Source organism: Miniopterus schreibersii (genome assembly GCF_964146895.1).
Source record: "Miniopterus schreibersii genome assembly, chromosome: 1".
Lineage (NCBI taxonomy): Eukaryota > Metazoa > Chordata > Mammalia > Chiroptera > Miniopteridae > Miniopterus > Miniopterus schreibersii.
In genome coordinates this window covers 105828507-105852597 of record NC_138101.1, presented here as the reverse complement: position 1 = coordinate 105852597, position 24091 = coordinate 105828507, and the positions used below count along the sequence as shown (strand labels likewise).

At 43.5% G+C, this 24091-nt stretch overlaps 1 protein-coding gene and 1 pseudogene across 5 annotated transcripts in view; both read left to right on the top strand.

Moving 5' to 3' along the window:
* The window catches only part of EDC3 (enhancer of mRNA decapping 3), a 53034-nt gene extending 29046 nt beyond the window's left edge, over nucleotides 1-23988 (top strand). For all 4 annotated transcript variants that reach the window (XM_081138608.1, XM_081138611.1, XM_081138609.1 and 1 more), the window contains 4 exons: nucleotides 7843-8178; nucleotides 16438-16591; nucleotides 21015-21232; nucleotides 23448-23988. In XM_081138608.1, the coding sequence (XP_080994734.1) occupies nucleotides 7843-8178; nucleotides 16438-16591; nucleotides 21015-21232; nucleotides 23448-23782 (1043 nt within the window). In that variant the 3' untranslated portion in view covers nucleotides 23783-23988. The remainder of the gene's footprint in view (nucleotides 1-7842; nucleotides 8179-16437; nucleotides 16592-21014; nucleotides 21233-23447) is intronic.
* Nucleotides 13790-14271, top strand: LOC308563184 (transcription factor BTF3 pseudogene; annotated as a pseudogene). Its single transcript has one exon. The product of its transcript is annotated as a transcription factor BTF3 pseudogene (transcript).
* Nucleotides 23989-24091: the final 103 nt, after the last annotated feature.

The following is a 24091-nucleotide window of genomic DNA, read 5'->3' as shown; positions in this document are numbered from 1 at the left end:
GTCCAGGCGTGTATGGGAGGCAACGGATCGATGTTTCTCTCTCACATCGATGTGTTTTTTCTCTCTCCTTCTTTCTCCCTTATTCCCTTCTCTCCCCCTTCCTCTCTCTTAAAATCAATAGAAACATATCCTCAGGTGAGGATTAAAATAAAAGCCCGGCTAGCATGGCTCAGCAGTTGAGCATCGACCTATGATCCAGGGGATTGTGGTTTGATTCCCAGTCAGGGCACATGCCTGGGTTATGGGCTCGATCCCCAGCAGGGGACGTGCAGGAAGCAGCCAATCAATGACTCTCTCATCATTGATGTTTCTGTCTTTCTCTCCCTCTTCCTTCCTCTCTCTGAAATCAATAAAAAAATAAATAAAAAATAACAAGTGGGGAGTTCTTAGTGTCTTTCTTCCTTTACCCTCAACTATATTGTCTAAATGACTATAGACAATAATAACCATTTAAAGTATTTTCACATTTATCTAATACCTTATTAATACCTTAGAGTATTATAAGAATTAATGAAGTAATCTTTGTGAAAAAGTTCACAGTAAATGTTAAAGTACTAGACAGTATATCAGTTAGGATGCTCTGGATGTAATAGGAAACCCTACTCAGTGGCTCAAATAATAAAGAAATGTTACAGTAAGTCCAGAGGTTTGACATTTTCTGGTATAGTATAATAAGGGCTTCAGCCTTGTTTTTCTCAAGCTCTCCTTTGTGTGTAGACTTTGTCCTCATATTGATACTAGCTGGCCCGGCTGGTGTGGCTCAGCAATTGAGCATTGACCTATGATCCAGGCGATTGTGGTTCATTTCCCGGTCAGGGCTTGTGCCCGGCTTGCGGGCTCGATCCCCAGTGGGGGGCATGCAGGAGGCAGCCGATCAATGACTCTCTCATCATTGATGTTTCTATCTGTCTCTCTCCCTTTCCCTTCCTCTCTCAGAAATCAATAAAGACATATTTTTTAAAAATGGATACTAGCTGGCTTTAGCAGTTCCATGTGTCTCACCCAGATTTAACATTTTTCAAAAGAAGAAAAGACACCATCTCTTCCAGTGTATCATCTTCAGCATCATTTCTCAACCTCAGTATTCTTGATATTTTGGGTCAGGTAATTTTTTTGTGTGTGGGAGACTGTTCTGTGCATTGTAGGATGTTTAACAGCATCCCTTGAACTCTACCTACTCAATGCCAGTAGTAACCCCAACCACTACCAGTTGTAACAATCAAAAATGTCTTCAGACATTGTCAAATGTCCCATGGGAGGCAAAATTGCCCAGTGGAGAACCAGGAGTTCCTCAGGAGTGAGGGAACCTTTATCGGAAACTGCTGCAAGATCTTTTCCCCCTTAGCCCCTGCCCTATCATGTCTGCTTGGCCAATACTGCTTTGCATGCCCATGCTTAAGTCAGTTATTGGCATGAGCACCACCATGATTGATTTAGAAATTAGCTTTCTCACCTGAGAAAAGGGTACCTGAACAAAACTGGGTTTTGATGTGAGGGTAGAAGGGTCTGGATGTTGGATAGGTAACAAGTCTACTAGAAGGGGAAAAAAACCATTCATACTAAAATTGCTTACCTGTGGCAAAAGTCTATTGAAGGTGCTGTGTTGGAAAATGCAGGCAATTTGACTATAGGACCTGCAGGAATTATTTGGAATGATAGTAAGGGGGTGAGTATAACATTAGGTCAAGACTAGGGTTAGGTTGATACTGTTAACGGTTCATCTCTAGCACCATGCATAGACCCCAATAGATAGCAGCAGATGCTTAATGAAAAAACTTTGAATGAATACATATAGGAAAAGGCCAATCAGAGTACTCCTATGAGTGAAATGGTGTTTTAGATTCAGTGAGCAGTGGTGTGATTATAAGTGCAGATGGCTGAAATGTTATACTCATGTAGACCACCCCCATTCCTTTCTTCAAAATAAACTATATTCAGCTTCAGAGGAATTATGCTTTGGCCTAAATAGTGCCTTAAAATAAGCATGAAGTATTTGACTCATCATATTGATATTATTTCATTAGGTTTCTTATACTTTCTCCTTCAAAACTAACCATTTTGCCTTGGCTGGTGTGGATCGTTAGAGCGTTGGCCCACAAACCAAAGGGTCCTGGGTTGGATTCTCAGTCAAGGGCACCTACCTGGGTTACAGGTTCGATCTCCCACCCCAGTCAGGGCACATGCGGGAGGCAGCCAATCAGTGTCTCTCACATCGATGTTTTGCTCTCTCTCTCTCTCCCTCCCTCTGTCTCTGTCTCTGTCTCTCCCCACCCCCCCAGTCTCTCTCCTTCTTCCCTCTCCCTCCTCCCCACTCTCTTCCACTAAAAATCAATAGAAAAAATGTCCTTGGGTGAGGATTAACAACAACAACAAAAATAGAACTAACTGTTTGTGTGACATTGATAAGAACTCTTGATTGGATCATCAATTTATTGATTTAATATACCTATATATTATATACATTAGATGTGAGACAAAAGTACAAATTTAAAAGGATTAGATAAACATGAAGTGAATATTACAGTAATATTTTACTGGTTCAAATATGGTTCAGTTCAAAATATTTTTTGCTTATTAAAAAACTAACATTTAATTAGAACAGAGTGATTAACGTGTGTCATTGGCTTTTTGGGGGGGGTGGCAGGAAGTGATGGGCATGTTCATTACCTTGATTGTAGTGATGGTATCACAGGTGTATGCATATGTCCAAATTAATCAAATTGAATACATAAAATATGTGCAGTTTTTGTATACCAGTTATACCTCAGTAAATCTGTTAAAAAATAACCAGTGATGTACCTCATGAGCAGATGAACCCCAGGTGCATCTTTTCTTGGCTCCCAGGGGTAAGTCCAGAGCAGCAATAGAATTTGGCTGACTTTCTGTTTCTTTAGTATTTTCCCTTTCTACTACTAATGTATTTTTGTTTTGTTTTTGGTTCGTTTAGAGCTAAGCTGTTCCCCATTGGTAGCAGCAATAATTGGGAGTTTGGCTTTATGGTTTGAACAGTTGTTGATCTCTATAAAGAGATTAATGTTTCTAGAAATATAATCTGTGTTGGGTGGGAGACAACAGAGAATCTGCTGTGTTAGTCTTTTTTTTCCTAATTATTTGAATTTATTTTTTTGTTACTAAAGAAATATGTGCTTTTTATAAAAGTTGCAAGCAGTACTGAAGTTACAAAGTCAAGAGTAAGAGTTCTTCAAATTTTCACTTCACCATGCAGCAGCATCATTACCTGAGAACTTGCTTTGTTAGTCTTTTAAAGTCTTTTCTGATTGTTTATTTGTCAATTACTTTGTTCAAATCAATTAAGATTTTTATGCACACTGGGAGAAGATCAGCTCTTTGATATCTGTTTATATTTCTGTATTTACTCTCAACTCCTGTCTGAGATTTTAGAATTGAAGCTATATGCTCTATTTCTCTGTATGTCTATGTGTCTGTAAATCAGAAAGGTCTTTACCTGTACAAATTAAAAAGGATTCGATAAACATGAACTATTTTTACAGTAATATTTTATTCAAATATTTAAAAATATTTCTTTTTTATTAAACATTATTTGGTTAGAACAGAGTGATTCACTGTGAGTCATTAATTTTTAAAATTTTGGTATAAATTAAGGAAAATCAGTAACTGCTAGTTCTTTGAGAAAAAAATTAATATAGGGAATTGGTTAAGTGTTGGAAGATTAAAAAAGCAAAAAAAGACATCCAGAGAGGGAAAACAAAGGGAAGAGGTTGGGGTTTTCAGAACCTCAGAGTTCAGAGAAGGGGCTTCACAGAGCTGGTGCCAGTACTTCTGAGGGGTGAAATGAGCTGGTTGTGTCTATGCATGTCAGAAAGAAAAGCTGGAGACTGGAACCAACTGCTAGGGCCGTGCTGGTGCAAATAGCAAGCAAAGGAGGAGAAAGTGCCTTCTTCCTCCTCCCTTCCAGCCTCTTCAGGTACCTACTGCTGGTGGTGGAACCTAAGAGGAAATCAGCTAAGGAAGAAAAAATGTAGTTTGTAGAGTTCCAGTTCCGACTCACAAAGGGTGAGTGTGGAGTTCAAAGACAGTAGTTTAAGAAGTGACACACTTAACACTTTTAATGAAACAGATATTCAAAGAACTGGTCCTGGGTCAGTTAATTAATTTTTTTTTATTTTAATGGCAGTCATAGCTATAAAGAATACTTCTGAGAAGCATGATGTAGAGCAGGGTGAGCAAATTTTCTATAAGGGTCAGATTTTAAATACTTGAGGTTTTGCAGGCCATAAGGTCTCTGTCTCTAATACTTAGCTTTGCCTAAAGGACAAAAGTAGCATTAGGCAATATGTAAACAAACAATAAAACTTTATTTATAGAAACAGGCAGGGGGCTGGGTTTGGCTCCAGGGCTATAGCCTGTAGATTCCTGATGTAGTGCATTTACATTTAGGGTGCAGTTAACCAGTGATAGTCCATAGGGATTCATATTTGGAGTAACCTTGATACTTTTTAATTTGGGAGTTCATCTCTTTTATCTGATTAGATTAATTTTTTAAAAGCCTCATGCTGGCTAAAGAAGGCCTATAAGAGTGCTAGGGGAAGTGTTAGCTGTGCCATTCTTTTGTTCACGAAGGATTGCATGTATTAGTATTATCTTTAATACCTTTCTTTATAGGAGTGTTTTTAAGCCACTCATTCATTTTTGTATGCTTTAGTAAAAAATTTGTGTAGTTGTACAACAATATGAATGTATTTAATGCCACTGGATTGTACACTTAAGAATGATTAAAATGATGCCCGGCCGGGCGTGGCTCAGTGGTTGAGCATCGACCTAGGATCCAGGCAATTGGGGTTTGATTCCCCGTCAGGGCACATGTCCGGGTTGCGGGCTCGATCAATGACTCTCTAATCACTGATGTTTCTATCTCTCTCTCCCTCTCCTTTCCTCTCCCTGAAATCAATAAAGATATATTAAAAAAAAAAAAAAGAACGGTTAAAATGGTAAGTTTTATGTTACATATATTTTACCACACACAAAAAATTATGTCACCTTACTTGCATCTATACACTTCTTGTTATGGAGCATCACTCTTTGCTCAGATATCTCAAATACTGGCGTGAACCTCATAAGAGTACCAGTTACTATCCATACATTAAATTCATAATGATTGATTTATTATTGGTTTTAGTTAAAAGAATGTAAATATAATATTTAGTATTGTCTCTCTATTCCCAGTGGACCATCCTGTGCATTCCTGGGTATGCACATACCCACTGGGCTAGAGACCTGTTTCCTAATAGAATGGTTTGATTTAATATTGAGGCAGTACATTGATAATTTTGCAAATTGGACTTTTAAAAAAAAATATGTTATTATTGATTTCATGGGGGGGGGGAGATAGAAACATCAGTGATGGGAAAGAGTCATTGATGGGTTGCCTCCTGCATGCCCCCTCCTGGGGATCGAGCCCGAAACCCGAACATGTGCCCCGAACGCAAACTGAACCTTGACCTCCTGGATCATAGGTCAGTGCTCAACCACTGAGCCATGCCAGCTGGGCACAAACTGGACTTTTTCTCTAGTTCTTCCCCTACAAACATACATTGCTAATGGTGTTGTCCTGACTTTGTATTTTCATGCCTACTCTTCCCATTCCTAATCCAGCTCTGCTTTTTCATCCATATTTCTGTAGCACTTTATATAAGCTTCTATTACAACTTTCATCACATCATACTTTAGTTATTTGCTTATATATCTCTCCTTCTACCTCTTTGAGTAGCATGTGTTGGTTATATACTATATTCCCAGCACCTAGCTGTGGCACACAGCATGCTCTCACTAAATGCTTTTATTAAATTATTGGAATTGGAACTTAACCCAGACATTGACAAGATTCTTAGTAGTTCATAATTAATCTGAGCTATTTATGGTGGCTCAGCCAGCTTTTCCTTCCCTTCATAATTTTGGTCAGCTTTAGTTTCATTTCAGAGGCCTAAATCTTATTTTTAGTGCCAGCCACAGCCCTTTTTCATACCAGTGTTTGGCATTTAGGAAGATTAGGACACCAGTTACATTTGCATAGTACTCATCTTTCAAAATAATTATTGTAATTAATCTTGCTGGTGTTAATTCATTAAATACCTATTGACTGTGTACTACATGCTAGAAACCCCACTGGGGATACACAGTGAGCATTTTACATACAAGGGAACTGAGAAGTTGGACGACAGGTATAAGATTATATATCAAGTTACTAGGTCCTAGGTCTGTGACTCATGGCCCATTGGGTAGAATGGCATTGCTGTGAGCAAAGAGAACAGGATAGTTGGGATGATACGTGTGAGACGGTTTGCTTGTGATCATCCTAACCTCTACTTGAGTATTTTCAGTAATTGAGGAGCCCAGTCTCTCCAAGGAAGTACCTTATATTTATTTAGACCATGATGGAGGTTCAGTTAGACATACCAGTCACCTGGTCCACCCTTTCAGGTGGTCAGATGGGGATCAGAGGACAAACTCAATTCAGGATTCTCTGAGAATTAATAGTTTGGAGAATTCTGTGGGGTCTTATGCCTTCGCTGCTAGGGGAGTAGTTGACTGATATGTGGCAGCCAAATGGAGTCTCAGAGACAGGGTGGCTGGCTACCCTATTGCTGATGTGTATCTTGGTGTGGCCTCTGCAGGATCAGGTCAATATGGTCCTTGTCATTATTTGATGGTTCAGAAATTGTTTACCCAGAAGTGATAAAATTCTGAGAAAAGAGATCACATTAACCAAAAGATCTGAGGACAGGCTTATAAGTGAAAATACCGACTTACAGTGGAAGATGTATATCTGGCTCAGAATCAGGAATCTGTCTAAACCAGGGATTACCTCCCACTGGGCTCTAGGTTGGTACCAAATTAAAAATCAAAAGGTTGCCTGCTTAAGAGCCAGTTGAATAGTATCTTCCTATGAGCTCCAGGTTATGAGGAGTTGGTCTTTTACATTGGAGTATTTCTCTCTTAAGTGCCTGACATTCAGAATCAGACCACCCAAACCTGTGGGACGAAACTACTGTATTTTTGTCCTTCCACTTTTTTGATATTCGATTGTCAAAAAAGCCTCTCTCAGCCCTGGCTGGTGTGGCTAAGTGGTTGGAATGTTGGCCTGCGCATCAGAGTTGCGAGTTCGATTCCTAGTCAAGAGCATGTACTTGGGTTGCAGATTTGATCCCCAGCCTGGTTGGAGCGCATGCAGGAGGCAACCAAGCAATGTGTCTCTCACATCGCTGTTTCTCTCTCTCTCTCTTTTTTGCTTTTTCCCCTCTCTCTCTTTCCCCCTCCCCGTACCCCCCTTCCACTCTCTCTCAAAATCAATGGGGAAAAAAAATATCCTCAGGTTAGGATTAATAAATTTTTTCAAAAAAAAGGCTTCTGTCATTACCAACTTCCTTATGAAGGGCAGAACTGGTTAAAATTTCCAGGTGTACGACTTACTTTATTTCATTATCATTATTTTTTAATTCTCGCCCAAAGATATGTTCTCATTGATTCTAGAGAGAGAGAGAGAGGAACATCGATTGGCTACCTTTTGTATGCACTCTGACCAGGAATTGAACCTGCCGACACTTTGGTGTTTGGGACAGTGCTCTCAACAACTGAGTCATACCGGCCACAGCAGTACTGCTTATTTTATATTCACTATTACTTGGGTAATATATGAAATCTATTATTTCATGAGATTTGTGGTAGTTTGTGCTACTTAATATGATTGAAGAATAGCTTACCATCTAATTCCTATAACACTCTCCATAAAGGACTAATGCATATTATACTTCTACTGAGCACTTTCTGTGGGCATACTAAATTTAGTTCCTATTTTTTCTCCAGGGTCATCTAGTAGCAGGCACCCAAATCAAGCAACTCCAAAGAAAAGTGGTTTAAAGAATGGCCAAATGAAGAATAAAGATGACGAGTGCTTCGGGGATGATATTGAAGAGATCCCAGACACAGATTTTGATTTTGAAGGGAACCTAGCCCTGTTTGACAAGGCAGCTGTGTTTGAAGAGATTGATACATACGAGAGGAGAAGTGGTACCCGTTCCCGAGGCATCCCAAATGAAAGGCCTACTCGGTATCGCCATGATGAGAACATCCTGGAATCAGAGCCCATAGTCTACCGGCGGATCACAGTGCCGCACAATGTGAACAAGGAGTTCTGCACAGGTGAGTTGCACCAGGTCCCACATTCCCTCTGGCTGCTTTTCCCTTCTTATTATGCTTGAAACAGAATGACCCAGATTCTGAGTCAGTCTTGTAGCAGGAATTAACTAAAGTGGCTTAGTGGTTGACCATTATTATTGTCTCTTGGGGATTATGGCCAGTACAACATAATTACCTACCATTGTGGGAGAGTTGATTTCTCTATATGTCCATTTATATCCTGCATCTGGCAGGGTCTGTTCTGCAGTTTATTTAGTATGTTATGGTTAATAACAAAAAGCATAGGGGCCAACTATCTAGATTCGCATAATCAAATCTGCTTTCACTTTGGCTTCCCTGTTACTGCTTGTACATTTTAACAGAAGTTCAACTCTTTTTTACTAGTTGTTTGCTGGAGTAAAAAACAGTTGGAGATGTATGGTTGAAACCACTGGCCAAAATTAGGGTTTCAATAAATTACATTTGTTTACTAAGCTATCTTCATCTCATGCCAGCCCTGGTCATTGAGGATTGGCTAGTCATAATTCTCATATAACAAAAGAGTGCCTTGGTAATTATATAAGTCACTGTATATGATAGTCTAAGTCTGTTACCACAGTGCTTTTGAAGTTTCTTTTTTTTTAATCATTAGAATCTTCAAATATATGGCATTTGAGGCAGATAAAAGCAGCTGTGGGAGAGATGGTCTGTCTCATCCCTATCCCTCCCAAACTACATTCTTAATTGGGCTTCTTGGAATACAGTTTGAAAACCATTATTATTGAATGATCTTAAGCTAAAGGGGTAATCATAATCATTTTAATAGGCAGAGAAGGAACTGAGTATAATGTTTATTTTGGTTTGAAGTTTTGAATATAAAGAATGCAAATTTTGAATGCTATTAGGGCTTATAGGGAGAATTATAGAGACAGCTAATTACATTTGGAGGAGAATCAGATCTGGCCTTTTTGTAGACAGCTGTAGGACTCTGTTGTATTTGGTTTTGCTGAGTATATAAGTTTGTACCTGTTTTCCATATGAAAAAAATAAGCAGACTGTCAAGGTAAGAAAGACTACTAAATTGTTTCCATCTTTCAGTAGCAGACTCTGGCAGAGGTACCTCTTTACTTAGGTAGTTTCCTTAAGTGGCAATGAGTGTATCTTGCTGAACTCCTTTGATTTTTACCACCTATGTAAAGGCCAGCAGTGTAGCTCAGAATCAGGCTTAATTTAAGTGGCCAGGTTTTAAGTTTTTCGAAGGCAGCTATCATCCAGCAGGTCTGGTAGTACCTGAGATCCTGCCATCTATCTACCTCTGACTGCTCCCCTTTTACTGCCTCCACTGGTAGCTCTCTGGACTGAGGTGGTTGGTCATTCAGCATGTGATTTCCCTGGAAATTCCTGGGTTCGGGGAGATGATTGCCAGCCTTGGAGTGAAATGGCTAACAGGGAGAGAATCACAGTGAGAATCAGCAGAGTCTCAGAGTGCTAAGGAGTGGAAATGAAGCCCTTTTGCTAAGCAGGGTCTATGCTGGAAATGGAGCCAGCAAGCAGTTACCTTGCTGAGCAGCTTCTCCTATTGGTAATTTTTATCTCAGCTTCAGCTCCAAGGCATAAGTCTCAAAACAGGTTTTACTGAGTGTTATTCAGATAGTGCATAGCTGGGGACACTTTTCCAATTGTATGTACTATCCAAATATTAGGATCAGAATAAGGCAAACTATCTGGAATATGTGGGGAAACAACCTAGGTTCATAAAATGTGTTGGATTACTTGATCACCTAGTATAATTTACTCATTTTACAGATGAGGACTTTGAGGCCCAGAGAGATAAAGGCTCTTATCCTGTTTTCTTTCCTCTTCTAAATGTGTTAAGTTAAAGAGGAAGAAGTATGTAGTATGAGTAGGGCAATTTAATGGCAAAACAGACTACAATCTTTTCTCTTTAGTATTTCCTCAGAAATGGGCCACTTAGATCAGCAGTTACAGAAAGTGGCTTGAATTAGCTCCTCAGTCTAGCCTTGTTGCACTCATGTCTTAGAACCTCAAATACCTTGTTTTCTACTAATCCTCAGAGAGGCAAAAGACGAACAAGATGTTTACTGCCCATTTGGTGATAGCTGGGGTTTTAGGTTCTGAGAGCTTGCTGCTGGTATTCCATACATTGACTTCATGCTAAGTGGTGGTAACAGTTTCTAATGCATTGCTAATTGCTCATACTCTTCCTCTTGGCAATATTCTAAGCCAACTGTGGGGGCTGGGGGGACAATGGTATAAAAGGTCTATTGGTTGGGAAAACACAATCAGGAAGTAACTAAATTTAGCTCTTTGTTTAACACAAGTCTTTTATCTCTGGAAAGCCCTTTTGAGTCCCTTTGACAGTGCTGCTGTCTCCAGCAGTCACGGATCGTCAGACATTCCTCCAGCTCGGACCTACCCTGCTAAATAATGGTATCAGTAGCCACATCTGTGTGTGTTAAGTTTGGCTATAAAATGCTAGATGTGTGTGAGCACTCTGTGTTCAATAGTGAGAGGTCCCCAAAGAACACTGGTTAAAGAGAGTGGTAAGGCTTCAGAGAATAATCTTTGCTCAAAATTCATAATATTCTAAAAGAAATATTTAAGACACTTTGGGTCAGTCAAAACACTGGGCTTGTTATTGTAAGTCACTCAAAGACAGTCCTTGTGTTCAAGTTATTAAAATGTACTAGGAAATGGTAATATACTGTATATGCCTGGAGTCCAGTGAGGGTGCACTGGGTGTTGAGAAGCAGGAGAGGTCCTAAAGGCTGGGGGGATCAGGGCAGGCTTCACAAGGGGAACAGGACAGAAGCCCTGAAGCATGGGCAGGATATCATCAGGCAAGAAGAAGAGCCCGGCCGGGCGTGGCTCAGGGGTTGAGTGTCGACCTAGGATCGGCGGGATCGGGGTTAGATTCCCTGTCAGAGCACATGCGGGTTGTGGGCTCGATCAATGACTCTCTTATCATTGATGTTTCTATCTCTCTCTCCCTCCCCTTTCCTCTCTCTGAAATCAATAAAGATATCTATTTTTTAAAAAATAAAAAAAAAGAAGAAGAAGAAGAAATTAGTGATTAGGTTGGGCAAGTGCTGGTGAGGAAAGAGCCTCTGGGAGATTTGGCAACCAGTAGATGTGTCTCTCTCATATTGATGTTTCTCTCTCTCTCTCCCTTCCACGCTCTCTGAAAAGCAATGGAAAAAAATATCCTTGGATGAGGATTAACAACAACAAAAGAGTACTAGGAGTATTTACACTTCTTGTAACGAATCCTCCTTTCAGAGATAACTTGACACCAAACTGCATTTAGTGGTATCTTTAATGCAAATATGCAGGGGCTGTCTATTCATTGCGGATCTGGGGTATGAATTTACCAGTGGTTTTATACTGGAAAAAAACAAAACAAAACCCAGTGTGATATCGTCACCCAATTGTGTGACCACCACAGAGTGGAATCAGAATTCATAGTCCTGGATTAATCCCCACGCCCATAAATGAGCCGTGCTATTCATTGATAAGACATGGGACACACACAACCTTTCCAACTAAAGGGCCATGTCAGTGTGAGGATTGAGTTTAGATATGAGATGACACTTTGTTGTGGGAGCCTTGTTACACAGCAGAAAGGCTGGGAGGTTTGAAGGACAGGGAGGGATTCCATTCAGAGGCTACTGGGGAAGGCTTGGACATGGTGCTGGATGGTGTCTGAGGGTGGGAAGTGTGATGGAGGGTGTGAGAACATGCACATGTATTGTGTCTGTAGGGAGGGAAAGGCCTGAAATTTTAGGTATTGGAAGAGCAGTGCAGAAGTGGCAAGGACATGCAGGAGGGGCAGGCTCGTTCGGTGGCTGGGCCATTCAGTTCCATGGCCCTCACCTCACACTGTGGAATGAGTTTTGCAGTCTGGAAGGATCTTTTCTCCTGGTTGTACTGAGTGTGTTTAAGCCATTTTCCTTGATACCCTAAGGTTCACCAGATCCTAAGAAGTTCTCTGCTTGTCACCAACTGGCTATAATTATATCTTCCTTCCTTTTTTCACCAACAGCTATAAAATACATGTTAATATTAAGAGAAGCCTTACCTACTGATTTTACTGCCTTGATTCCTGAACAATAAAGAGCCACCTTCCAACCCAAAAATAATTAGGCTTGGCCCCTGTTCAAGCTTTGGCAGTGTTCTTGTTTGCAATTTACACGCTATGTTCTTGGTTCCCTTCCTTTGGAGTTTATTCCCTCTGCCTGTTTCTGACAAGCCAGTCCGACTGGTTGGACTTTGTGTGTAAATGTTGAAAAGAAACATGTTGCGGTGTTTGCACATTCCTTTCAGAGAAACAGACTTTGCAACAGCAGACTGAGCTAAAAAGATTCCTGCCCTTGTCTTTCCCTAAGTTACAAAATATGCCAGTTCATCAGCAGTGTCCCTTACCGCCCCCACCCTCACCCCCAGATCAGTGAGGAGATGGTAAGAGTCACAGTTTCCAGCTGCAGAATGTAGGCACCTGAAGGGATGAGCTCTCTTTTTATACTGTTAAGGACTGAGGATAAAGGCAGCAGAAAGTGCTCAGCCTGCCTCTAGAGAGCCCTCAGAACGGCAGAGGGCCCAGCATGAGACCTAGACCCAGAAAGCAAGCTTGATTGTAGGGTGGCAGGCCCAAGACTCACTACCCTGACCCATTTCCAATTCAACAGAAAGAGAACAAGGGGGTGAAGAAATGCACAGACCTGGGGGAAAGCTCTCCCTTGCATGACTGTGCAGATAAAGAGGGTGTTTGGAATAGAGAGGTGCGTGACTTGTCTGACAGGTTTAGGGTTGTAAGTGGCTTAGGCCTCCTGAGAATTTGTTCAGTTTTACACTGCTATCAGTGGTTCTTAATTAGTTCTGATAACATGTGCGTGTCTGGAGCAGGACATAAAAATGATTGTTTTAATCAGCTGTTGACATGCAAGGTCAGGCTGCAGCCTCCAGCATTGGCACCTGGTACATCAGTGACTGATATTTGTCAAAGGGTGAGAGGAAATAATGCTCCTCATGGCACTATTTGTTGTCTCTGCCCAAGGCAGGAATAGGACTCAGCCAGGTAGACGGGCTCCATTAACCACAAGGATAGTGTTAATTTTGATGCGTGCACATTTTTTACTTTATCATCATTACATTAAATTACTCTTTCACCTTCCCTTGAGAGGGTGTAGACCTGGGTGCTTTTGGTTCATATTTGTGCTTAGAATCCTGTTCTTAAAATGTACAGGCATACCTTCATTCTATGTGGTTTTAAGAATCTGTGAGCCCGCCTGGCCGGTGTGGCTTAGTGGTTGAGGTCACAGTTCAATTTCTGGTCAGGGCACATGCCCGGGTTGCGGGCTTGATCCCCAGCAGGGGGCTTGCAGGAGGCAACTGATCAATGACTCTCTCTCATCATTGATGTTTCGGTCTCTCCTCTTTCTCACTTCCTCTCTCTGAAATCAATAAAAACATATTTTAAAAAAAGAAGAAGAATCTGTGGTACCTCTAGCTACCATCTTGCATCCCTGTGTGTGTGCACTTGTTCTCAGCTGGTCTACCAAAGATCCCTGAGCATCAATCCTCGTCCCCTGTGTGGCCCCATTTCCTTTCCAACAAGATGAAAGAAACTATCAGGAACCAGGAAAAACTTGCCAAACTTCAGGCACAAGTTCGTATTAGTGGGAAAGGAACTGCTCATAGAAAGAAGGTGATTCACAGAACAGGAAGAGCAAATGATAAAAATTGCAATTCTCCTTAAAGAAGTTGAGTGTAAACAGTATCTCTGGTATTGAGGAGGTGAATATGTTCCCAAATCAAGGAACAGTGATTCACTTAACAAACCTGAAGTTCAGGCATCTCTGGTAGCAATACTTTCACCATTACAGGTCATGCTGAGATAAAGCAGCTGACAGAGGTGCTACCCAGCCCCTTAGACTAGTGTGGGGCAGACAGTTTGACTGCTTTAAGGAAACTGGTAAAGCTCAGTCCAAACTGTCTGTGGATGGGAAAGCACCACTTGCTACCAGAAGGGAAGATGATGATGAAGTTCTAGATCTTGTGGAGGATTTTGATGAGGTTTCCAAGAATAAAGTAAAATGAATCAAGTCAACTTCTGAAGAAGATAAACTTGAAGTTACTGGGCCCGGCCAGTGTGGCTCAGCGGTTGAGCATTAACCTAGGATCCAGGAGATCTCTGTTCGATTCCCAGGCAGGGCACATGCCCAGGTTTCGGGCTCCATCCCCAGAGGGGTGTGCAGGAGGCAGCTGGTCGGTGACTCTCTCTCATCACTGATGTTTTTAATCTCTCTCCCTCTCCTTTCCTCTCTCTGAAATCAATGAAGATATATGTTCTTTAAAAAAAGAAGTTACTGGGAGCTGCTATTTTATACTATGAATGCCTTTTCAAGTTTTGTTCACAGATCTGATAAAATCTAGATCTGGAATATTTTTGTTGTCATTAATCCTCACCTGAGGATATTTTTTCCATTGATCTTTTTTAGAGTAAGTGCAAGGGAGGGGGGGGAGGAGGAAGGATGGGGAGGGGAGAGAGAAAGAGAAACATCCATGCAAGAGAGACAAATCAATTGGTTGCCTCCCACATGTGCCCTGACTGGGGCCTGGGATCGAACCTGCAAGCCAGGTATGTGCTCTTGACCAGAATTGAACCCACAACCCTTCGGTGTGTGGGCTGATGCTCTAACCACTGAACAACACTGGTCAGGACTAGATCTGTAATGTTTTTAAGCCCAAGCCCTTGGACACTGCAGCTCTTTTCGGTTTTTTCTTATACACAAATCATTCTTTGTAGCTAATTAAGCTGAAGAAGCCTGGGCATAAAGTTCAAAACAAAGGTTAATAAAGTTCTTTGCCTGGTTAAAAAAAAATCTTTATAGGCAGGACTGGATGCCTAATAGACCCTCAAGAAATTTCTCCTGAAATGGTCAGTGAGAAAGACAACTTTTTCTATTCAAGGCTCTGGAACCAATAGGATGATGATGATGAACTTCCACCTTAGAGTTTGGTCAGACCAGAAATAGCACTAGCTTTGCATAACTTGTATGGTTGAGTATGTGATGAGAGCTCACCTGTGTTGATAAATATAGCTAAGACAAGTTGAGGAGGTGGACTCCCAAGTAGTGTACAGGCTTATTTCCCTACTTTCAGGAGTTGACAATCCAGTATAGATGACGACATAGGGTCTAAAAAGACATCTAATCTAGCCAGACAGAACTAGTTACATGTGGTCCACAATAACTTCTAATGAGAATCCATTTCTGTTAGTCCATCAGCCAGTGAGGCCAAATGGGGCCCTTTGGCAGAGGGTCTGCTCCCAGTGACTTTTAGCATTGGTTGTCAAGGCAAAAGCTGCTTATTCTGTCCTGGTTTTCTGGGCCCTGAAATGGCACATGGTATGTTGATACTGATTTATGTAATATTGTAGACTTCAGTGTACCAGCTGCTGCAGACTTTGGCCTTTTAAAACCAAGTACTTTCAGTGACTGTGATTCTCTCTAACCTCTATAGAGAAATTCTCTCTATATTCTCTATTTATGGTGAATAAAATATTCAAGATTCTTCTGAGTAGTTTAAAGCAAGCCATAGGTTACTTTCCGTGTACTCTTTCCCTGTGGTATGAGTATTGGGTCACATTCACCCCAAATGGGCAGAAAAGGACAAATTTTTTGAGAAAACAAGTTGCTAATTGAAATTTCTTAAGCAAAGAGGAAGGGCAAGTAGAAGAGAGGAGGAAGAAGAAGTGGGTAGCAGATGGGATGAACAAGTCATCCTGCCTTGAAATTGACCAGTGGGACCAGAGGGTTGGGAAGGTTAGGTTATGTTTGTTCCACTTCTGGGAAAGGATAAGGGGTTTGCTTGTAAGGAAAACCCTATGTCAGGACAGCATTTCTCCCACTTTGGGACAACCATGCTCTCTTCTAATGTGGTTCATAGGTTGCTATTACATGCTCTGTGCTGGCTTTTTCTTGGTAGTACCAAATATATCTTGGTAGATTTGGTCTTTGTGGTCAGAGCTTCACAAACCTTGCTCTGTGGTAACCTGACAAGTTGTTACTCAGTTCCCCATCCACTGCCTGAGCCTCCTGGGCTGCATAGCATGTCTTAGTTCCAACTGAGGCAGATGGGTCAGGGGAGGGTCATTCTCAAAGTCATGGCTTTCACAGAATCCTGGATTGAGTACACCTATTTGTGAAGCTGGTTTCCTATAATCACTGCCCCTTTCTCTCCACACCTCCTTTTGAACTGCAGACTCTGGCCTGGTTGTCCCAAGTGTTTCCTATGAGCTACATAAAAAGCTGTTGTCTGTGGCTGAAAAGCATGGGTTGACTCTGGAGCGGAGACTGGAGGTGACAGGCGTGTGTGCCAGTCAGATGGCACTGACTCTACTTGGAGGACCCAACAGGTAAATGTCTCTAGATTGGTGGGGGCTGAGTGTGGATTGATGCTGCTCTGCCTGGGCCCCACCAGAGGGCCTCACACAAAAGGCGTTCATTAGACAGTTGCTGCTCGTCTAATGGGACCGCCTTTATGAAGACACTTTCCTGGATACTGGAGGTTTTTATTTGCTTCTCTAACCCATCTCCTGGAAGTCCTCATTCTTCTCCCAGCAAGCCACCCTTTGACCCTTTCTTTCCTGATAACAACTGGCTTTGAGACTGCTGCTATTAGAGGCCTGCCTTCTAAGAACCTTCAGAGACCCAGCCTTTGGTACTTGTCATTCAAAGGGGCTGGGATACAAATCAATCCTGAGTTCCATATCTGAGAACTTCCAGAACCACTTTGACAGTTGGGTGGGAGAGCTGGAGTTTGATACCTTCCCACCTGTCATTTGGGTTCATATATCAGGAGCAGTGCTTAATTAAAAAAAAAATTTTTTTTTAATCCTCACCCAAGAATATTTTTTCCATTGCTTTTTCAGAGAGAGTGTGGAACGGGGGAGGGAGGGAGAGAAAGAGAGAAAGAAACATCGATGTGAGAGAGACACATCGACTGGTTGCCTCCCACACGTGCCTTGACAGGGACTGAGCCTGCAGCTGAGGTACGTGCCCTTGGTCGGAACCCAGGACCCTGCAGTCCGCAGACCAATGCTCTAACCATGAAGTTGGAAATTATTCTCTTTCAGGAACTCAAAGGTGTTCTTGCCCATGACCTCAAAGGCGATGCGCATGTGACCATGGAAGTTAAATCAGTCAGACATCAAGACACACAAGCTAGGGAAGAAGGATGGATGGATGGGGCTCAGGCTCTGTGCTGAGGGGCCCTCCCTCAGATGAAGCCAGTCCCCACTCCCTCCCAGGCCACTGGGTCACACACTACAGTGCAGATACACATGAAGAAAGAGAATTGGTTAACAGCAAGAGTACATCTCCCCACCAGCCATCACCCAGATCAGCTCTGAGCAAGGACTAAACTTACTGCTGTGAAGGGGATGGGATGGGGGGGCATCTTGGTCTGAGGTCTACTGCCTCACCTACTTAAGATACAGGCATAATCCCTGCATCTCCAAGAAAGATAGAATGATGCCAGGATACTCGCATGCATCCTGACAGGAACCGAGGCTGCAACCAAGGTACATGCCCTTGGTTGGAATCCGGGACCCTTCAGTCCAGAGGTCAACACTCTTAACTACTGAGCAAAACCGGCCAGGGTGTCAGTGCTTAATTTTATTTGTGGACATTTACTGATACTGTGTACCAGCCTTGTGCTAGGACTAGGGATATAGTAAAGAATAAAACACTGCTCCTGCCCTCTAGTAGCCTGATGAGGCCTCCAAAAAGTATTGTGCTATGGTAGAGGGAACAGAAGATTCTCCAGCAAGCCACATTTTTCTAGTCCAGGAAGAAGCTAGTCACCCTTCCTAGAGCAGGGCATCCAAGCTGAGTCCTGCAGAGCAAGAGGGATTTAACAGGGACAGTAGGAAAGGGGAAAAGTAGTCAAGATCTAGGGAGTAGCATGTGCCAAGAGCAGAGAGAATTGAGAGACCATGGAAGTGGTGGGAGCTGGGCCGTAAGTCATTCTCTGTGGCTGGAAAGTAGGGCTTTGGTGCAACTGAGCAGTAGGGAGCTGCTGAAGGGATTTCAGTAGGGCTGTGACATGATTAGTCTTAGATTTTACAAAGATGATTTTGGCTAAGTGGACTGAGTGGAGGCAAAAGTGGAGGCATTGAGACCGATTAGCAAATTGTAACAGAAAACTGAGTTAAATGATGGTGTCGCCAACCAGGGAAGTAGGGATCAGAGAAATGAAGATAGGTGAAGGATTTTTTTAAAGATAAAATCAACAAAGCAGGGTCATTGAATGAATGTGATGGAAAGTGCAGTGTCTGTGGTTACTGAACTTCAAGCTTCCCAACATGGATACCTTTTCTGATAGTGATAACATTAACCATGATAGGGAATGTGGGAAGAGGAGTGGTTTGGAGGAGATGGTGGATTTTGTTTTGGATATGTTAGGTTTGAGAAGCCTGTGAGACAGCCATATAGACCATTAGCAGTCTGGATCTAAGGTTTAGAAGATGATCTGAGCAGAAGATAAGAGATCTGGAAGTCATCAGCTCATAAGTGGTATAGGATAGATGATGTCCTGTAAGGAAAGAGGGTATCAAGGAAGGAAGGGCCTAGAGTGGAATTCTGGAAAACATCAGCATTAAAGGCATAGTTAGGAGATGAGGAGCCTTCCAAAATGGCCAAGAAAGCCAGAGAGGTAAGAAAACCAAGAAGATAGTGCTTCAGAACCCAAGACAGAGTGTTTGAAGAATAAAGGAATGGTCAGCAGTGGTACCGCTGAGAGATCAAGCAGAAATAGAGTTGAGAAATGTCTGCTGGATTTGTCAATAAAGGGGATAATGGCAACCTTGTGCAAGAGAGGTGTCTAAAGTGAGCCCAGCTGGATGTGAGGTTTCCCCTTCTTACTCTTCCATTCCCCTTGCCCTATAGAGTTGTGGGTGTGTTTATTCCTCCTTGCCCTTGATTTAGGCTGGCTTCTCAACCTGGCCTCTCCTGTGCCAGGGAAGAGGCAATGGAGACACACTCTCTACCCCCAAAGGAGGGAATAGTGCAAGCTGCCCTCTGAGGAAGCACCAGGCCCTTGGTTCTGGTGACTGCCGCATCTCCTCACAAAGTGGCCATTGGGGCAGCTCCTGGAATAAGTTCTTCCCAGGAGTCTTCGAGGCCATTAAAGTGGCTTCCCAGAGACAGTAGTTTTGGGGCAGGATCTGAATGTCCCCACAAAGTTATGTTCCTTTCAAGGCAGCTTCTTGGCGCTGGCTCTCCTTGTACCTGTCTGAACTCTTAGAAGGGCCTTCTCCTATCCTTTGCAGCAGTTGCTGGATAGTTCTTCAGAACCCAAGAATCTTTCCTTTGAGGAAGATTACCACATTAGTAATCATTTTCATGTATGTCAAAGATCATGCACTTTTTCACTGTATTTTCACAGCAGCAGTGGGTTTGATACTCGTAACTTCACCTCAAAGGTAAGGAGTAGTCCGGTGTTTTAAGGTGAGCCAACTAAGGCTCAGAGCTAGGGCCAAAAGACTTGCCCATGTGACCCTGCCCGTATGTGGGGGAACCAGGTGCCCAATGTAGATAGGTGTTTCTAGTGGCTGTGCCCTGCCCCCTGCTGTTGTGTGTGGGTGCCATGGTCTGCTTTGAGTCCTCCGATGGGGGATGCCTCTGTGAGAGGGAGATTCCATTTAGGAAACAGATGTGGGTGAGTCATATGCCAGAACTCTGAAGTGTCTGTCTGAAGGGAGCACTCACCATATTTCCTTAAGATGCAAATATAGTGGAGGAAATGAATGGGATTCCCCCAGATTTATTTGGAGGGCAGGAATTTCCTCTTTGGAGTGACAGCAGCTGTCATCTTTCTCCCTTTGGGAGACCAGTAAGTGACTGTCACTGCTGCAACACAAGCAGAGACCTAAGCCTGGTTCTGTGCATTTCCCCGACCTTCCTGCCCTGGGGGCAAACTGTACTGCCTGTGAGTTGGGCACAGCTCCAGGGCTAATCCTCCAACCTTACTTGTGGCTTTTCTGAGACCAGAGAGGTCTCAGTCTTGAATGGCAGGAAACTAAAAATTACTTCATCAGGAAGTGGATGTCCAAGTCAGCTGCCAGCCTAGGCCACCAGGAAGCCCCTAGCCTGCGGCCTCTATGATCAGTACTATAATAGTGCCAACATCCATTGGGCCCTATTCTCAGTGCTGATCCACACAGCATCCTATGAAGTAGGTCCTGTTAGTCTCTACAGCATTGCCCTTATTAAAGCTTACTGGCAGCTCAGTAAAGAGAACTTGGACTGGTAACCAACTGAGGACGATTTAGAACTATCCTGTTTGGTACTTGCTGTGAGTTTCTTAGAAGCTGAGCCAGAGTAATCCTAGAAAAGGTAAACCTTGAGCTGGATCTCAAAGAAAAGGTGGGCTTTCTGGGCAGGGGAAACTGAGCAGAAGCAAGAAAGAGCTTTACAAGTGCAGGAGAGAAGGATGAGACCAGACTTACTGCAGTGGGGCAGGCGTGTTGTTGGGGAGGAAAATAAAGAAGGCTGCAGAGGTCAAGCAGAGTTTGGACCTAATAGGTTCACATTGTGAGAACAGTAAATGTTCTTGGTCAGAAAACAGTGTTCTGTAGAACAAGATCTGGGTGAACTACCTAGTGAGAAGATCCAGCAGATGACATTACAGTGGGGTGTGGGGGACACCCTATAGACCTCTGCAACCTGGGACCATCAGGAACTCTTAAGAGCAACAGGTGTGGAGGCACTCGCTTGGTTTAGGGTGCAAGGGATTGTCAGGTCTGCAACTGAGATGCTTCTTTACCTCTATTCCAGGTTGAATCCCAAAAATGTACACCAGAGGCCTACAGTGGCTTTGCTCTGTGGGCCCCATGTGAAGGGGGCTCAGGGTATCAGCTGTGGAAGGCACCTAGCCAACCATGATGTCCAGGTCATCCTCTTCCTGCCCAACTTTGTCAAGATGCTAGAGTCCATCACCAACGAGCTATCTCTCTTCAGTAAGACCCAAGGCCAACAAGTGTCTAGTCTCAAAGGTGAGCACTTGCACGGGGCTGGGCTGAGGTCACCTCCCTCCTCAGTAGTTTGATGGTCTGATTGTGCTGCCCAGTGGCGACAGGTGGAAAAGCACCATGAGTATAAGGCATGCTTTGCCTGTAAGGAGTCATAGTAGAAATGGGAAATACTTTGGTGTTGACTTGCCTACTTCCCACCCCTTCACCCTCCTTGTCCCATACTCAAATGGAGAGCTGGGGATCCATTTATTCATTTCACAAGTATTTATGGAGCAGGCACTGTTCCTGACACTGGGGATAAGGCAATAGATTTCCCACCCTCCCCTAAATCCATGCTTTCATGAGCTTAACATTCTGGTTAGGATAGATGAAGAGATGAATAATTAACACTTCTGTTATGTCAGATGGTAGTGTTATGCAGACAAAGCAGGGAAGAGAGAAGAGAGTGTTGGAGGACTGGGTGAGGAGTTAACAGACGGAGACATTTCCACGTCAGGTCATAAAGGGCCTGGGGATCACTGTAGGAGTTTGAACTTTTACTAGGGTGAAGTAGAAAGTCACTGGAGGAGTAAGTAGAAGAAAGATATACTCCAGCTACATCTCAGGTTCCAAATGGTCATTCTGGCTGGCTTACAAAGAGAGGTGTTAAGAGGCCGTTGTGATAAATTGGAGAGAGGTGATGGTGGCTAAGACAGTGGATGTGGTGAAAGGTGGTTAGTTTCTGAATCAATTTTGAAGATAGTGTACAGATTGGATGAAGGGGATGAGAGAAAGAGAAGGGTGAAGAGTGATTCCAAGGTCTTTGGCCTGAGTAACTGGAAGGATGGAGGTGCCATCACTGAGATGGGAAGACTTAAGGGATGAGGTTTGTGGGGGAAGAGTAGAACCTCAGAGATGCCGGATCCACAGGTGGAAATGTTGATTGATGTATATATGAGTTAGTGAAAGGATCCACTCTGGAGTTACAAGTGTATGTGGTATTTAAAGCTATTATGAGCCTGTATAAGGTATCTCCTAGGAAGAGAGAGTAGATAGAGAAGTTGTTAGACTGCCTTTGTTTACAAGTCAGGGAGTCAGACCAGCAAAGGAGACAGGGAAGGTGTGGTCGGTGAAGGTGAAGGAGAAGGAAAACTAGGAGAGTCTGGTACCTGGAAGGCAAGTGAGCAGCAGAGGAGGGTATGATGAACTATGTGAATATCAGCAAGATATTTGAGGTTAAGTTCAAGTGAAGAATGAGAATTGACCACTGAATTTAGCAGTGTGGAAGAGCAGTTTCAAGTGGAGGAGTGGGGGTAAAGTCTGATTGGAAGGGGTGAGAATGGGAGAAGTGGAGAGAACAAATATGGCCCAGAGAAAGGGCTTTGCCAGGGGTCAGGTTGCGAGCTGGGGCGAGAGCCTGAGCCAGTTTCCTAACTCTCAGGCCAGGTAACTATGGGCACACAGACCAATGGTGCCCTGTCCTAAGTAAGGAAGCCATGGGTCTCTAATTGAGATATACCATTACTTTAGGTTGAGAGCTAGGAAGGGGACCTGGTATAGGTGCCCTCTCTTGAAATCTATGTGATGCCCGTTCCAGGCAATTCCTATCTGACTGTGCAAGCCTGAGGATGCCAACCCTTGAGTTTGGTCTGATTTCTGCAATTCTGTTTAATCTCTTCGCCTTTTTAAGAGTTACATGCCACTGGAATATCTGTTCTTAACACTGTCCCTGAGGCCTAGAGCAGAGAAGCCTTAAATGCCTGGGAAAAGTGATAGGTTCCCTCCCCATTCTTAAGGTTGGGCTGCAAGGAGGACCCATTTCCATAGAATAGTGAGAGAGGCCAGCTAGGGCAGGCAGCTCCAGCTGGGTGAGTAGGCTGGCCCAGAGCAGAGTAAGTGAGCATGCTCTTGCTCGCTCACAGTTCTAGAGCCAGTCAGCAAATGGCAGTCAGGGCCTTCCTGTGAGTGCTGACTTGGCAGTAGACCTTGCCTTGCTAGGCTCATATTCCCAGGGAGTTAGTAAGATTGTGCACACCCAGCAGGACAGTGCTTCAGCCTGTGAGTTCCAGGACAGTGGTAACATCTGGCTGACATTCCGTTGGTCTCTAGCACCCAGACCCACCAAGCCTTAGAAGGCTGGCCTATGGAGAGGCATCAGAGTGGTGTCTGAACAAGACACTTGAGCCACCTGGGTTCTACTCCCAGCCTGGGCTCTCTGCTTAGAGGGATTTTCAGATGATACTTTTTCCACCTACAGATCTGCCCACTAGCCCTGTGGACCTGGTGATCAACTGTCTAGATTGTCCTGAGAATGCCTTCCTGCGGGATCAGCCCTGGTACAAGGCAGCTGTGGCTTGGGCCAACCAGAACCGGGCACCAGTACTAAGCATAGATCCTCCCGTGCATGAAGTCGAACAGGGCATCGATGCCAAGTGGTCACTGGCTCTGGGCCTGCCTCTGCCACTGGGAGAGCATGCAGGCCGCGTCTATTTGTGCGACATTGGCATTCCCCAGCAGGTATTCCAGGAGGTGGGGATCAACTACCACTCACCCTTTGGCTGCAAGTTTGTCATCCCACTACACTCTGCTTAAAGGGGCTCTGGCAAGGCTGCACCCTGTAGTCCCCTGCTGCTTCTGACACTGGACTTGACAACGAACGCCTTAAGGATGTGAAGCTTCATGGACCTTTTTGTTAAATTTTTTCCCTTTTGGGTTTGTTTCTTCTGTGAGAGAACAGATCATATATATTTTTTCTTTTGAGAACTTGTATTTAAAGCTGACCTGTCACCTGCCCTTCACCAGGAAAGGCTTTCCCATTGGGTGTGTGAGGCAAGGTGGCAGGCTGCATGTGCAATGGCTCCAGGCATTTCTACACTCAGTCCCCTACATGGCCAGGTGGGG